The sequence below is a fragment of the Trichomonas vaginalis genome, chromosome V (genome assembly GCF_026262505.1).
Source record: "Trichomonas vaginalis G3 chromosome V, whole genome shotgun sequence".
NCBI classification, from domain to species: Eukaryota; Parabasalia; order Trichomonadida; family Trichomonadidae; genus Trichomonas; species Trichomonas vaginalis.
Window position 1 is genome coordinate 14,547,065 of NC_067207.1, and position 14,750 is coordinate 14,561,814.

Genomic DNA, 14,750 nt, shown 5'->3' on the forward strand with positions numbered 1-14,750 from the left:
TTTTTTTAAGTTATTTTTCAAAATAATTTAATATTTTTATTTTAATGAAACACATGCAAGATTGCAAGTTCTTTTCATACAATGCTCTCGCTACTGCCATCAAGAATGAGTTCAATAATGCTTCAAATGTTAATGTTATCTTTAACAAGAAGTTTGTGAAAGAATCTAAGTTCGGTCAGTATGTCAGACCATTAGCTATTGTCATTGACCGCAAACGTTATACTTCACAAGAGTTAGCAGTAGTTTTGAAACAAAAGGGTTTCTTCGTGAATGTCAAAGATACTCATTATACTGTTATAAAGAACTCTAACATTGACTTCTTCAGTATTGCTTTAAATCTTTCCGAACAGAAAGAATATAAGAAGGGTGAAACAAATGTGAAATATTATCCTTCATCTCTGAAGACAATAACGAACAAAGATGTTATACAGAAATTCTTACCAAAGGTTGAAGAAGCTTCTATTGACATTGACGAAGGAAGTGAAATGGTTGAAGAAATTGACCCTGAAGCTATTTAACCAAAAATATATTTTTGGTGAAGAGGTGAGATTTCACCTGTTTTTTCACCTCATTCTCTCTTCGTTAATGTTGTCGTGACTTCTTCGTTAATGTTGTCGTGACTTCATTCTTCCTCTTTGAAGTTATCGAAATATTCTGTTATTTTTTCCTTCAGTAATGGTAAGTCTTCTTTGAAGGTAAGTATTGTGCAACCTTTGATGTCATAGTGTGTTTGAGGAAGAGTATTTTTGACAATTTCCTTTATTTGCTCATTCGGTGTCATTGAAATCGGTAAGTTTTCACGATAGAACCAGTTTCTGTCAGATTTATATATTTTAGCAAGGTCGTAAAAGCTTTTGTTGTTTCTTCTGACTAAATGCAACATAACCATATCTCTGTCTTCTTCATTCTCCAACTCTTCAGTATAAATCATATACTTATAGTTCTTTTCCTTTCCTTTTGGTACTGAACGCGGTATTCTTTTCTGTATGCTTTTGTCTTTGGATTCAATGACTTCATCTTTTGCTTGAAGTTTCTTTTCCATCTCTCCACGTTCTTGTCTGTGAAGTTCGTCAAGAAGTTTGTAAATATTCCAAGCATAACGTGGTGAAGCCCACATTGCAACTGCATTTACTAAAAGTCTATGAACATAATATCCTCTCAAACCGTTTGGCAATTTTTCACGGTTTTCATAGAGTTTTGGCGACTGGGATTTTTTACCTACTCGCTGTTCTTCACTGTTTTCAGAAAAAAGTACGTCTCGCTGTGCTTCACTTAATAGTTCTATGGTGCTTTGGTTCCTAAACCAGTCTTTAGGAAGCTTAGTATCTGGAGCAAAACAAGCCGTCAAAATACTTTGCATTTGGTACATGTCGTCTTTGACAGAACGAATGAGTCTCAATTGTTTGTTATACTGTATGTATTCGTATTCTTCATTTATGACTTCATGAACGATAGCAGTTGTTGTGTTCTCTAATGTTGACATATCTGTCTTTACATACAGGATAAAAAAATAAATAAAATAAAAACTAACTTTATTTTTTTTGAGATAAACACTATTTCTTCACAACATTAAATTTTATCCTGTATGAAATGACTTTAAAAAGATTATTGACTGACTTCGAATACTATCTCATTGACGCACTGACAGACCCTCAAAACTGTGTTGAAAGTTCTTTAAGCTTTAAGATTGAAGGTACGACGCATTTTGTCTTCACTTACGTATTGAAAGAATATGACCGTTATCATAACGAAGTGAATCAAACACTAATAAAATTTGTAGATAAAAAATTGGTTAACAATGAATATTTTAAACGTGAAGACCCAAACACTGCTGGAGATGATGAAGAATACAGACAAGTTATTGAAAAAAATAACGCAAGATTAGATGCAATAGAAAAGAAGTTTAATGAATGTCTTACAAACACGTATGAATATCTTATGCAGTGGGAAGCCAGATGGAAATAAATTTACGTCAAATATGCAATTTATAAAATCTTATGTCGACAGGCTACGTAGCACAGTGGTCTAAGGTGGTGTTATGGAGGGGTCAGGGTCTGTGGTTCGAACCGCGACAGCGCCGTATTTTCTTATTTTCTTTATTTGTCTTGTTTGTCGTGAATAAAAAGTGTCATAAAAGTGCTCTATCTTCCACGGGAATAAATCAAAAATTTACTTTATTTCTTCTTTATTTCTTTGTTCCCGTGGAAGAAGGGTTTTGCTGTTTTTTCTCAGCCGAAATCAATGATTTTTTCATTTTTGGAATCCTTAGCGAATGAGGAATCTTTTCTCTCGTGGAAGCTTTGACCAAAAATATAATTGAGGTGAAGAGGTGAGATTTCACCCGTTTTTTCACCTAATTTTTCACCCTCATGACTTTGTCATAACTTCTTCGTAAATGCTTTGTCATAACTTCTTCGTAAATGCTTTGTCATAACTTCTTCGTAAATGCTTTGTCATGACTTCTTCGTAAATGAGTGTAAATGACCAAAAATATAATTTAGGTGAAGAGGTGAGATTTCACCCGTTTTCTCACCCGTTTTCTCACCTGTTATTTTATAAGCGTTTTACATGAATTGTACGATGTATATTTGAAATTCTAAACAATTTTGTAGCTTCTATTTCTTCTGTCAGTATGTCAAAAGTTTTAACGATACCGAAAGTTTCTTTATACTTCTTCTTGACGTCAGATAGAAGGAAATCGTCAGCAGTTGGATAATTTTTGTTCAGAAATGCTAACATGTCCATTTTATCTTCTGCTGGCTTTTCTACTTCTTTCTTTAAATCTGCATAGTCGTTTCTCATTCTTTCTATCTCTTTGACGGAGTAGTTATATTTCCTCATCGCTGCCTTACATTTTGAACATTGCGGGTTCATTTTTGCGTTATACATTGAAATTTGACCTGCTAAAACAACTAAGGCGTCAATTGCTCTCTTCATCTCAAACATAGCGGGTCTTAGTTGTTCGTTCCATACTTTGCCTCTTCTATCTTTATCTCTTATTTCCCAAACACATTCAGCAACTAACGAAACAAAGTTGTCGTAGGTCTTAAATTCTTCAGATTTATATATGTCAGAAACATTCTTATATACCATATCGCAATCTTTGTCCATAACTTTATGGTTGCAATGAAAACCAAGGAATTCATAATTTACTTTACGTATGAACTTCTTTATTTCTACTGAGTCAGTTGCTTTGACTTCAATTTCGTCGAATTCAGGAATAGTTAGTTTTTGATGCTGAATTTCAGGTAGTTTAGGTAAATGGTCGATGAGGTCCTCCATTTCATAAAGATACTGTTCATTTGTTTCATCTTTCGCACTACAGTCTAAATTACTTGTTAAAAGTTCCTGCTTAATTTTTTGTATTTCTGTTTCGAAAGTAAATGAAGAAGGAATGAAGCTTTCCATCTCTACTAACATAGATGTTGGATTCATGACTAACGAGTTTGGTGAAGTTGTTGTGGACAGAGTCCCGCCGTTCGCGGCTTGAATTGTTGTTGTGCCGATTGTTGAAATCATATCTTTTATACAAAATAAAAAATAAATAAAAATAAAACTAACTTTATTTTTTCTATCTTAAGGAAATTCACGAAAATTCACGAGGGTGAAAAAACAGGTGAGATCTCACCTCTTCACCTAAATTATATTTTTTGGTGAATTCAATAAAAATAAATGGTTCATTTACTCACAATATTTTTTTACAAAACGACCCCAAACTTTTAACTTCTTTTCTGCAGCTTCAAATGCTATCTTAGCGAGTTCATATTCTCTAAATTCTCTCTTTAAATCTTCTTGTTCCCATTGGTCTAGTTCGTATGGAGAATCTCTATAACCATAATATATCTCACGTTCATGTTCTAATTGTTTTTCACACATTTTTCCAACTTCTTCTTCGAACAAAGGTTTAGCATTCTCCACTGTATCTTCGAGTTCTTCTTCATCTAACTTCTCATGAACTTTCTTGTCTATGGAGTCCATAATATCTTTGACATAAAATGCATACTTTACAGAGCACCATTCAGCAACAAAATGAACGAGGTCAGCATGTATGTAAATACCTTTGAATTCATTCATAACGCCCTTAGTAAGCTCATAAAATGCTTGTTTTGAGGTTGAGCCACTTTTGGCTCGACCGTATTCTTTCAACCAAAACTCAAGAATTTCCTGCATTTTAGCACTATTGAGAAATCTGTTTAAATGGTTTAACTTTCCTGCTTCTCTTGCCATCTTTGTTGCATTAATGTAACCATCCTTGTCTCTACGTAAGACTTCAATACCGTTATAAGTGCCTTTTGTGAATGTTTCACCATTAGATTTGTTCGTGAATGTTTTTGCTTCGACTGACATTATTGTCTTTACATACAAAATAAAAAATAAATAAAAATAAAACTAACTTTATTTTTTCTATCTTAAGGAAATTCACGAAAATTCAAGAGGTGAAAAAACAGGTGAGAAAACAGGTGAAATCTCACCTCTTCACCTATAATATATTTTTGTCTGATTTACATCCAACGAAAAAGTTTAGAAGAATTTTCTTATTCTTTCTGGCATGTTTTTATCTTTCCAGTACTCCCGCTCTAATGGTCCCAGATGAGTTGGTTTAGATTCTCTCAAGTTCTTAGATGGTATAACATCTTCAACGCCTCCTTCATATCTTACTTTATAAGTGTCATCGTTTATGTTGTAGTCAAGTATTTCAATAACCACTCCTCGCTTTGCTTCGTCAATGGTTTCAGCAAGTTTGCCATTACTACTTTCGACTAATTTATGACGAGGGTAAAATGCTATGGAGTCGTCAGCAGCTTTTATAAGATATCCATTACCTTGCGTAGAGTCTACGATATAATAATTTCGACTTAACCTTAAACGTTTCTTTGTCAACGGTTTGTCGTCAAGAACTACACGAACTTTTGTACCAGGAATGAGGGTAAATTGTGTTGAATTTCTGATATTTTGTGTTTGGCTTCGTTTCTTTTGTATATACTTTTCTTCTTGTTGTTGTGTCATTGAATTTGGTGTATGTCCTGTTGTAGAATGTGTTGAGGAATTGTAAACTTCGATGAAATGTTTCATTGTTTCTTCGGTAAAGTCTCGCTCTTGATTTAAATCTCTGAGAGTCCTTATGAAGCGGTTAATGATACCGAGTATGTTATGGTTATGGTCTTCAGTAGTGTAGTGAGTTATGTTATGCTTAATGAGAAAATCTGTGATTTCATTGCTGAGATATGCACTGTCTTGGTCTGATGTTAAAGTACTTGGGCTATGTTCTGCTACAAACTTTTGTAAAACTCTTAACACTTCACGAGTTCCTTTATTTCTCATTATATACGCAAAAGCTTTGCGAGTGTTAACATTAATGAAGATGAGGAATGGTTTATGTCCTCCTTTTCTGCTTTGAATGAGAGTGTCAAATTGGTATGCGTCAGGAGTGTTGGAGTAAATTGGTAAAAAGTAGTCGTAAGGATTTATTTTTGTTTGATGTACAACATTTTTGTCAAAGAACCTTTTCACTTCAGCTCTGTTAGTAAATCCCGAACTCTTTGCAGCTTCATTGAATTTCTTAAAAGACCTCCATGGATGTTGTTCGAATACTTCTTTCAAGCTCATTTATGTAAAGTTAAAGATTTTATTCTAGGCTCAAGCGCGTTCATTGAACGCGGTACCATGCGAATATAGTCACAAATGGTGGCATATAATCTTCACCCGAGCCTGTTGGATTTGTTGTGAAAGTGTGTGAATGATTTCCTGTGGTTCCACAGAAAATACCTGTGCTTGAATCTACTGGGTCACTTGAAATATCATATCTATGCATTCCCTGTCTATCCGAACCTGCTGCAAGATTTGTATAACCTCTTTTTGTTATTGAATGTGAATGACTACCTGTTGTGTTTGTAGTTCCTGTATGAGTGTGCGGTGGAAGGTTTGCTTCAGTAATTTTCTTCGAACCTCCTGTTTGCTTTGAAGAGTTCGCACAGTATAAGAATTTATCTACAATCTGCTCCCACATACCAAAACCTAAAACTGTTTCTGGATTTGTTGAATTCATTGACGTATAAATAGAGCCTATAGGATATAATGTTTGAAGTATTTCTGTCTTTAATGTTTGAAGCTCTGTTTTGTCTGCTTTCTTATCTAACATTGTTGGTAGTTCATATGCTTCAAAGTTTCTGGCATGATCTTCGATATTCCTGCAACTCTTATCTAAATTGTTAAGAGTATCTTTTACGCTTGTACTTGGATTTTCTAATGGTGCACTTGAACCAAGGTCAAAGTTCAATATTATGTCGTCTGCTCTAACAGTAGTGAAGGATTTATGTGTATGGTTCTTGTCGGCTTTACTGTCTAACATTGCTGGTAGTTCATATGCTTCAAAGTTTCTGGCATGACCTTCGATATTCCTGCAACTCTTATCTAAATTGTTAAGAGTATCTTTTACGCTTGTACTCGGATTCTCTAAAGGTGCACTTGAACCCAAATCATAGTTCAATATTATGTCGTCTGCTCTAACAGTAGTGAAGGATTTATGTGTATGGTTCTTGTCGGCTTTACTGTCTAATGTAGCTTGAAGTTCATTTATATCGGAGATATTGTGTTTATGAGATTTCAAAACTTTGTTCGTTGCGTCAAGTTCTGTTTTGTCAGCTTTACTTTTAATAGCATCTTCAAAAGTTATTTTTGACTTAACTCTCAAAGTAAATCTTGGTTCAACTAATACACCGTTAACAAAGAAGTATGAAGCATAAATTTCAGCGTTATAACCAAATGATTGTGGTGCTATACCTGTGTCATACTGTACAGTACAGTGTATGTCATAACCTTTAGCACGAATGAATTTATATCTTCTTTCATTAACATTTTTCGTATTCACTTTTTCACCCTGTGTTAAATATCCATGATAGTCCGTTATAATCTGTTCATCAGAACTTATATAATGAACATGGTTTTTGTCTGCTTTATTGTCTAAAGAAGTTTGAAGTTCATTTATATCGGAGATATTGTGTTTATGAGATTTCAAAACTTTGTTCGTTGCGTCAAGTTCATTTTTGTCCGCTTTACTATTTAATGTAGCTTGAAGTTCATTTATATCGGAGATATTGTGTTTATGTTCTTTATCTGCTTTTTCGGCTAATTTCTCTTCTATCTCATTTATTTCAAGTTCATGCCTACCACCACCTCCCGAAGAAGTATTTTTCTTCAGCTCTTGAAGAACGTCCACTTCGCCATCTTTGGTGTCAATAATGAGACTTTGAGTTAAAACCTTTCCTGTCTTAATGGATGTTTGTAAAACTTCTTCTTCACCGTGTTCGGGGTCATGGTCGTCGTCATATCTTGTGAAATCAGAGATGTTGTCATACATTAAGCATATCTGTCTCAAAAGTTCTGCTATTTGGAATTGGAACGAAAGATATACAGAACTTTCATCATCTCCTAAAGTCAAGTCTGCTTTCTTAAGTATTTCTTGAATGTATGCAATGAGAACAGAGTACCTTGGAAAATATTCGAACAATATTTCATTAGCTGTTGGTTTTGGTGGTTTTCTGGAGTTTCTGTTGTTTCAGTTCCTTCTGGAGTTTCTGTTGGAGTTTCTGCATCTCTTGACTTCAATGCTCTTGCTCTCAAAGACCTAAATGTTAGAGCACCGGGTTTTACAAAGGACTTTATAAATGCTTTAATAGTTCCTGGTAAGTTATTGTTAGCATTAAGTAAGTTCCTTATGCTTCCATCATGTACGTCCATAGCACTATGTAAAAAATCTATACTTTTCTTGTAGTCAGCAATAGACTGACTGTGATTTTTTAAAGATTTGTCAATACCTTTAAGCCAATCTTCATGCATGTCTGATACTGAGCCAAGAATATCATTTGCTTCCTTTAGTGTATTTTGTGCTTTTCGTAAAGTATCCAATCCCGTACGTGCATTGTTTGCTATACGTCTTACAGTATCTATTTGACTCCTTGTTTCTTGCATCCAACCAGATAAAGTTTTAATAGTATCCGAACCATTTGAAATGAAGTTCAAAGCATTTTTAACATCATCTAAAGCTTCTTCACCAAGTACTGCCCATATCTTTCCGATTTGGTATTGAAGAACTCCATATGAAGCAGCTGTTAAACCAGTATTTATAAGGTCCCATATCCATGATTTAGCAGTTTTTCCATCCTTTCCATCCTTTCCATCCAAACCGTTTTCGCCTTGAGGTCCTTGTATTCCTTGAGGTCCTTGTATTCCTTGAGGTCCTTGTATTCCTTGTGGTCCGGTGTCACCCTTCTCTCCTTTCAGTTCATCTTTATGTTCGTTATAATATTCTAATGTCATAAGGTGTACATCATTACTGCTACCAGCAACTCCTAAATTTGTTTCTCATTCATGACTAAATTCTTTAGGCATTTAATGTTGTCGTCAAATCGAAAGCTCTTTAACAATTCAATGAGAACATTCAGTACTTTCACTAATGAGGCATCTACTGTAGAATTTATATATTGCACCGTTCCATCATTTATGATAGGAACTTTACTTATTGTAATGAATGGGTCATAAGTGTTAAAAGTATCGAAATCAATGACTTTTTTAGTTTTTCCATCGTCAATGACTAAATCATTGCCTTCAATGGTTAAAGTTGAGTTTTCGTTTACTAGTTCATGTGCTCTTCTTGCTTCATTTGTTTCATACGCATATGCAGCAATAGTCATATTTTAATGAGAATAAAATGTTGTTCTATTTGCAAAGTACTGACCCAAACGAATACGGAACAGTAAAGCTACAAACAAACTTAGGTCTTCAGAATGAAGCGCTTGCTTTCAGAGTTGTTGACTTCAATACTATCGCAACTTTTGTCATAACAGATGAAACAGATTTCATGGAGTTTGAAATAGATGGAAAGAAGCATGAAATAAGATTTCACAATAATGTAGAATATAAGATGGAAACATTAGCTGGAGTGTTAAATGCGCTCATAAATACTACAATAAACAAGGAGAACGAAGAAAACTTAATGAATGTTAAACTTATTGCAGGAGTTTTGAAGTTCAGTTATGCGAAGGAGTTTAAGATAACACGAATGAGTCATAGAGTTCAATTGCTTCTGGGAGCATACCATATGACATTTCCTTTGAAAAGTATTGACAAAACGATTGAGATGAAATCTGTTCCATACGTATGTTATGGCAATTGTTTATACATTGAGTCAAAAATAGCTAATGTCACAGGTATTTCAGGAGTTAATAGTAAAGGTTCAGTAGAATATAAGTCTTTCTGTTATGAAGTAAATTCAATGTTCATTCCAAACGTTCCTGTCATAGCAACTCATTTAGGTAAATGGGTTCGCATTAGTCCTCATAATTTGAAAGACATGCAATTCAGACTAGTTGACTTTCAAGGAGAGCCTGTAGAACTGAAGGCACCAGTGCGAATGACTGTTGAAGTAGACTTTTTAGAAAATATTAAATGCAACAGCTTACAAGAGAACTCAGAGCTAAAAATATAAAGTATGAATGTTATGTATTAGGTCATGAACTTTGGTTGTTGCTGTTTGATGAAACAAATGAGTTAGTTATGTCAGTCAAGAGAACAGAAAAAGGCGTCAAAGGCGCCGAGCGCAAAGCGCTATATTGTGTTAGTGAGAACTGCACCAAGTCAATAAGATTAGGTTTGCATTATGAAGATGAGTTCGATACTGTTGAAGAAGTTTTGGATAGATATTACAAATTGCTAACTTGAAATTTTTTTGACTAACGGCGCAAAGCGCCAAGATGGGCTCAAAGAGCCCTCCTGACTGCTTTAATTTACTAAAACATATTTCAAACATAATTTATATTCTGTTGAAAGTTTTGTATACTCGTTCGAATATTTATACTTAAACTCAACTCCTGGAGTACCTGGTATTTCAATGATGCGGATGTTACCTATTTTCATGAATGGTGGCGTTTGACCACAGCATTCGATTTCAGGGTCGAGATAGTCAATGACACATTGTTTCCCTGTTATTCGTGATATAACATTTTCAAGGTCCTCCTTTGTTAGAATTATTTGGTTCTTGCTTATAAGATTTGTCAAAAGCTTCTTATCGTCTTTGAGTAAGATAGTTTGATATAACTGAAGAAGGTAATGGTCTACGTTATCTGAAGGATTTGTTTGAACATTTGTGTAAGGGTTGTCGTTGGCTTCTCTTGAAAGAATTTGGTCCAGTGGTGGATACTCTAACTTAACATCTGATGTAGCGTTAGCGTTTGAAGCTGAGTTTAAATTCACGGATTTCAGCTCTGGTTCTGGTCTTTTTCAAACACTCTGAACTATAGTTCTTTATGACAATATTGTTTGTCGTTCGTGAGTCAACATTTGATGTTGGTTCAATTGGAACATTAACGGCACCAGCTAAGATGGATTTGCTTCTCATTTCATATAGAATAAAAACCTTTTATATGTATGAAATGAACAATATACTCGACAAGGGTTTGAATGTAAAGCTAACGAATGAAAATATTGTTGAATTCACTGAGACAGGTGCTGTGTATAAAGATGTAGAACTACTGAACAAAAGAGCTAAGGGAAGAAGCAGGAACATGAACAAAGGGTGGAAGCCTATAAAAATTTATGTCAATGATGGCTCAGGAGGTTCAAACATAAAGTATGCAGAAAGTTATAGAGTTTATGCGCTAAAGGTGAAAAGCCTTCATTTAAGAACAGCTATTCTAACGCATATCCTCAAAAGTTAACGGATGGGGAAGTGGATGATATGAATGACAGCAAAAATATTAACAGAAATGGCGACAGAGATGCATGGAATTTGTTTACCATCAGTCAATTGAAGGTTAAACTTTAAAACAATGTTGGTCGTTCCCATGGAATATTTTTGACTTTAATGGTATTAGTCATGATATGAATCTCAAGGTATGAACGAGGAGAGATGAGAGACTTATATGCTTCCCAAATTTCTTCAAAAGGTAATGTTATACCTGACTGTTTCCAAATGAGTTCAATATCATAACGTGAGAAACCTTGAAAGATAACGAAGTCAGTTATGAGACGTTTTATGTTTAAAGCTAAAAACCTCCATGTTTGCATAAGTATTGCTACAGTTAAGTGGTAATGTCTGACTTTAGTAATGATGTTAGCTAATGGTGAGTCAGGCTTTGACACTAAACCTTTTCCGGCGAAGTCGTCGCAAACGAGCAGAGTGTTTGAAGGATACTTTTTGAAGGGGTATTTTGAAAGTTTTGACAGAATGTAGTTTGTAAGTCGTTTCATATCGTAAACTCCTGAGTATTGACGTAAGTGGTGTTTGTCAATAATTCTTTCCATCTCTTCTGAAGTCTTTTGCATTCCTGACTGTATAAATTCAACGATGGCATAATATTTCCTCTTACGTCGAATGTAACGTTGAAGAAATTCAATGAGTTCGCTATCTGGAACTTTAACGACAGAGGCTTGAACTTTTGACATAAATGTTTTCGCTGTTGAGTCCATAGAGTCTGAAGTTGCTGATATAATGATTTGGTCATAATATGAATCTTTCCTAAACGCTCTGTTATGAGTATATGACGAATGAGGTTAAATGTCTTACCTGACCCATCTTTCCACAATAGAAATAAACACCATTTGAACAGAACTCATAGTCCTTACTGAAAGGAAGAATAGAGAAGAGTTAAGTTTGTCTGTAGTTTCATTCATGTCTTCATCTACGTCATGTATTAAATGCTTCATTTTATCTCCATTAAAAATGCAAGTCAGAAATATTCAGAACATAGCACCGAGTCTAACTGACAAGAGTATAAAGATATACTATGAACACGTTATGATGAAACCAACCAAAATTCAAGAAAGTCAGTATACTTATGAATATCCAAGACACTGGGTAGAGTATGTAGGAGGTGAGAAAGCTATTGAAATAAGACAAGTTAGAAGTATTCCAGCAGGAAGGACAATATTATTGAAGAACTTTAATGTTTTGAGATAATGATGAGACAAAGAAGCAAGATAGTTTTCCTATTGCTGTGTATGTGAACCTAGACACAGGAGATGACATGAAAGTTTTTAACACAAAGCTTCAAACGGTAGTGAGAGAACAACTGACTGCGGAAGGACACCCATTACCTTCAGAAGTTACCATAGCGTATAATTTTGAAACAAATGCAATAGATTTTAAAGTCGTCTCTGCAAAGAAGTCAGGTTTTACATTTAATGAAGCAGATGTATATTCGAATGAAAACTTCAAAGCTATTGCATGGTTAGATAATGACGATTGCTTTAAGAAAATATTTAAATTCAGTGACTCAACGATGTCAATAGATGACCTTCGTGGAATGTTACCATCGACGTTTACAGTAGAAGGTTCAGCAGGATTGCTTACAAGATTGTCAATTGGTGGTATTTGGTCTCGTGAGAACATTGTTATAAAATCCAGTATAAGTGAATTTGCTGAAGAATCTATATTATGTCTTTCAAACTATATGTATTCGCCACCGAAGCATTATAGTATAACAAACTTTGTCAGTAAGTTTAACATAAGACTTGTCGAACCTTCTTCAATGAAAGATGTTGTGCTACCTAAAGATGGAAAGGATGGACTCATTATTGAGATGATTTTAATAGCATATTAAATGAGCTTGTTCTTGAAGGTCATTCATGATGAAATAACTGTTGTAGAAGATGTTAGCAATTGTTCAGACATTTTGAAGCGAATAGATGAGATAAGAAAGAAGTTAGATAGACCGCAAAGCGGTGAGGGCGAAGCCCGTGAGAATGTTTATGTTTCATTGACTTTCTCCAGTAACGAGAACTTTTATGAGATAATATTGAAGAGAGATGATTTTAATATGGTGTAAATGGTAGCTTGGGCAGCTTTAGGCGCAATGGGAACAAAAGCATTAGCATTTGGAGCAAAAGCACTTGGGCTTATGACGCAGTAAATAAAATGAGTGGAGGAAGGGTTTCGAAGACATTAGATGCAAATAAAGGAAGATTGGAGGCTGGGTTGCAAAGAAGTTAAGATTAAATAAAATAGGGCTCATAAATAAAGCATCCAATTTGGTTGCGACTGAGTCGGAAAATGCTTTAGGAAAGGACGATGAGTTTTCAAAACACGCAAAAGACTTTAATGACCAGATGAAAGGTGAAACAATGCATTTAAATAGAGTCGATGGAACTCTTCCTCCACAACTTCCACCAGCAGTTCTTCCGTATGGTCCCTATGGAATGTATGGAAACCCTTACGAAAGACCATTTGACCCATTGACTGGTGGAAGTAACTGGTATCATTACGGACGAAGAAGAAAGACAGTCAAGTTGGAGACAGACGTGAAGAAAGCAACTAAAAAGAAACCAAGGAAGAGAGTTATAAAGCAATGAATTCAACAGACCCAAAGGGTCAGAGCCGCTTTGCGGCTAGGGTGAAAAAAGAGGTGAAAAAAGAGGTGAGATTTCACCACTTCACCTAAATTTATTTTTTCACCTCTGACAACGTTTATTTTTAAGTTTATTTTATTATTTAGCGAGAACGTTTATTTTTATATAAATGACAGAACAAAAATATAACATTTCTACTCAGCAGGAATGAGACCCTTACTGACTATGTATTCGTTTAATGCTTGATGAAAACAATGGTACATATTATCGTATGGGTATACACAACGTCTGTTTCCATCGTCGTCGTATATGTAGAGCTCAAATCCAGTCCAACCTTCTTTTGTACAATATGTAGCTTTATTTAAGTATGCATTTATGTAGATAAGGCAATTTTCTTCATCGCTCCAGAAATAATTTTTCGTCATTGTTGAAATAGTTTTCGTTCCTCTGCGACCATAAGGAATGTATGCAATGAACTTTGCGTCATATGGGATTGTAATATATTCAGGGTTTCTTTCATCGTCAATGGGTCTGTCTTTGTTAAAATGCATGTTTCTCAGTTTTACTTGAGTTTGAATAGTTCACGGAAACGTTCTGGGAAAGAGTCATAGTAAATGTAGTCGGACATGTCTTTGTAATGAAATAAAAAATTTAAAAAAATAAAAATAAGGTTATTTTTATTTAGTGAGGACGGTAGTGAAGTCGTTAGTGAAGTCGTTTATGTATCAGATGGTTTTGTAAATATTTAAGGTTAAGTTGGTGTTTGTGTTTGTGTTGTAAAATATACGTTACCGGTTTTGTAAATATTTAAGGTTAAGTGGTATACGGAGGCGCGCAGTGCCTCAGTACCCAAGTTAGGGATACTAACTCTGGTCAACATAACTTTTAAATGCTTTTTGATTAATTACTCTTGAATTTTCATTAACTCTGAAATTTAAATTATCATAATTACTTTTAACTGTTGCATTTGTTTGATTAATTCTGTTATTTAATTCATCGAATTGAACATGTGTATGATCAACATCTGCTTTCTTATTTAACTCGGTATTTACATAAACTAAATCCGCCTTCTTATTTAATTCAGTATTAACGTATTCCTTATCTGCTTTCTTCATTAACTCACTATCCACATATTCCTTATCCACCTTCTTCATTATGTCATTTAGGAAACCTTCTATGAATTCCTCATTTAAATTAAATCTTCCAATCTTCAAAACTTTAGGAAATGCATTTAATGCGTAATATCTCTGTTCTTCTGGTGGAATTGATGTTATATCATCCGTTATTCCTTTAATTTTTGAATTCATAAATAAAATTTCTTTTATATTTGATATCACTGCACCACCTTTGCAAACGAATTCGAAATGGTCATTTTTCAATATTATCTCCAAATCTCCATATTTCAACCT

At 34.4% G+C, this 14,750-nt stretch overlaps 6 protein-coding genes and 3 pseudogenes across 9 annotated transcripts, besides 3 other annotated features; 2 read left to right on the plus strand and 7 right to left on the minus strand.

Annotated features, from left to right (window-relative positions):
* Positions 1-14,210: part of a mobile genetic element that runs on past the window's edge.
* TVAGG3_0335890 (uncharacterized protein) lies at positions 45-518 on the plus strand (the record flags this gene model as incomplete). Its single annotated transcript, XM_051230606.1, has 1 exon — positions 45-518. One exon carries the CDS (start codon positions 45-47, stop codon positions 516-518), a length of 474 nt encoding a protein of 157 aa, XP_051100336.1.
* On the minus strand, positions 623-1,483 carry TVAGG3_0335900 (KilA, N-terminal/APSES-type HTH, DNA-binding family; the record flags this gene model as incomplete). Its single annotated transcript, XM_051230607.1, has 1 exon — positions 623-1,483. One exon carries the CDS (start codon positions 1,481-1,483, stop codon positions 623-625), a length of 861 nt encoding a protein of 286 aa, XP_051100337.1.
* Positions 2,554-3,093, minus strand: TVAGG3_0335910 (organellar and viral DNA polymerase type B; the record flags this gene model as incomplete). The annotated part of the gene is made up of 1 exon (XM_051230608.1): positions 2,554-3,093. One exon carries the CDS (start codon positions 3,091-3,093, stop codon positions 2,554-2,556), a length of 540 nt encoding a protein of 179 aa, XP_051100338.1.
* TVAGG3_0335920 (uncharacterized protein) lies at positions 3,725-4,347 on the minus strand (the record flags this gene model as incomplete). The annotated part of the gene is made up of 1 exon (XM_051230609.1): positions 3,725-4,347. A coding segment is annotated over one exon (623 nt), but the record flags the coding sequence as incomplete, so codon positions are not given.
* On the minus strand, positions 4,522-5,073 carry TVAGG3_0335930 (integrase core domain containing protein family; the record flags this gene model as incomplete). Its single annotated transcript, XM_051230610.1, has 1 exon — positions 4,522-5,073. The coding sequence occupies one exon, from the start codon at positions 5,071-5,073 to the stop codon at positions 4,522-4,524; it is 552 nt and encodes a 183-aa protein (XP_051100340.1).
* TVAGG3_0335940 lies at positions 5,648-6,855 on the minus strand (annotated as a pseudogene). The gene has a single exon. A coding segment is annotated over exon 1 (1,208 nt).
* TVAGG3_0335950 lies at positions 9,778-10,393 on the minus strand (annotated as a pseudogene). The gene has a single exon. A coding segment is annotated over exon 1 (616 nt).
* Positions 12,822-13,341, plus strand: TVAGG3_0335960 (annotated as a pseudogene). The gene has a single exon. A coding segment is annotated over exon 1 (520 nt).
* Positions 13,496-13,535: a terminal%2Cinverted (terminal inverted repeat of Maverick-2 transposon ID:TVAGG3_0335830).
* TVAGG3_0335970 (uncharacterized protein) lies at positions 13,536-13,892 on the minus strand (the record flags this gene model as incomplete). Its single annotated transcript, XM_001297530.1, has 1 exon — positions 13,536-13,892. One exon carries the CDS (start codon positions 13,890-13,892, stop codon positions 13,536-13,538), a length of 357 nt encoding a protein of 118 aa, XP_001297531.1.
* Positions 14,211-14,363: 153 nt separating the features above from the next.
* Positions 14,364-14,750: part of a mobile genetic element that runs on past the window's edge.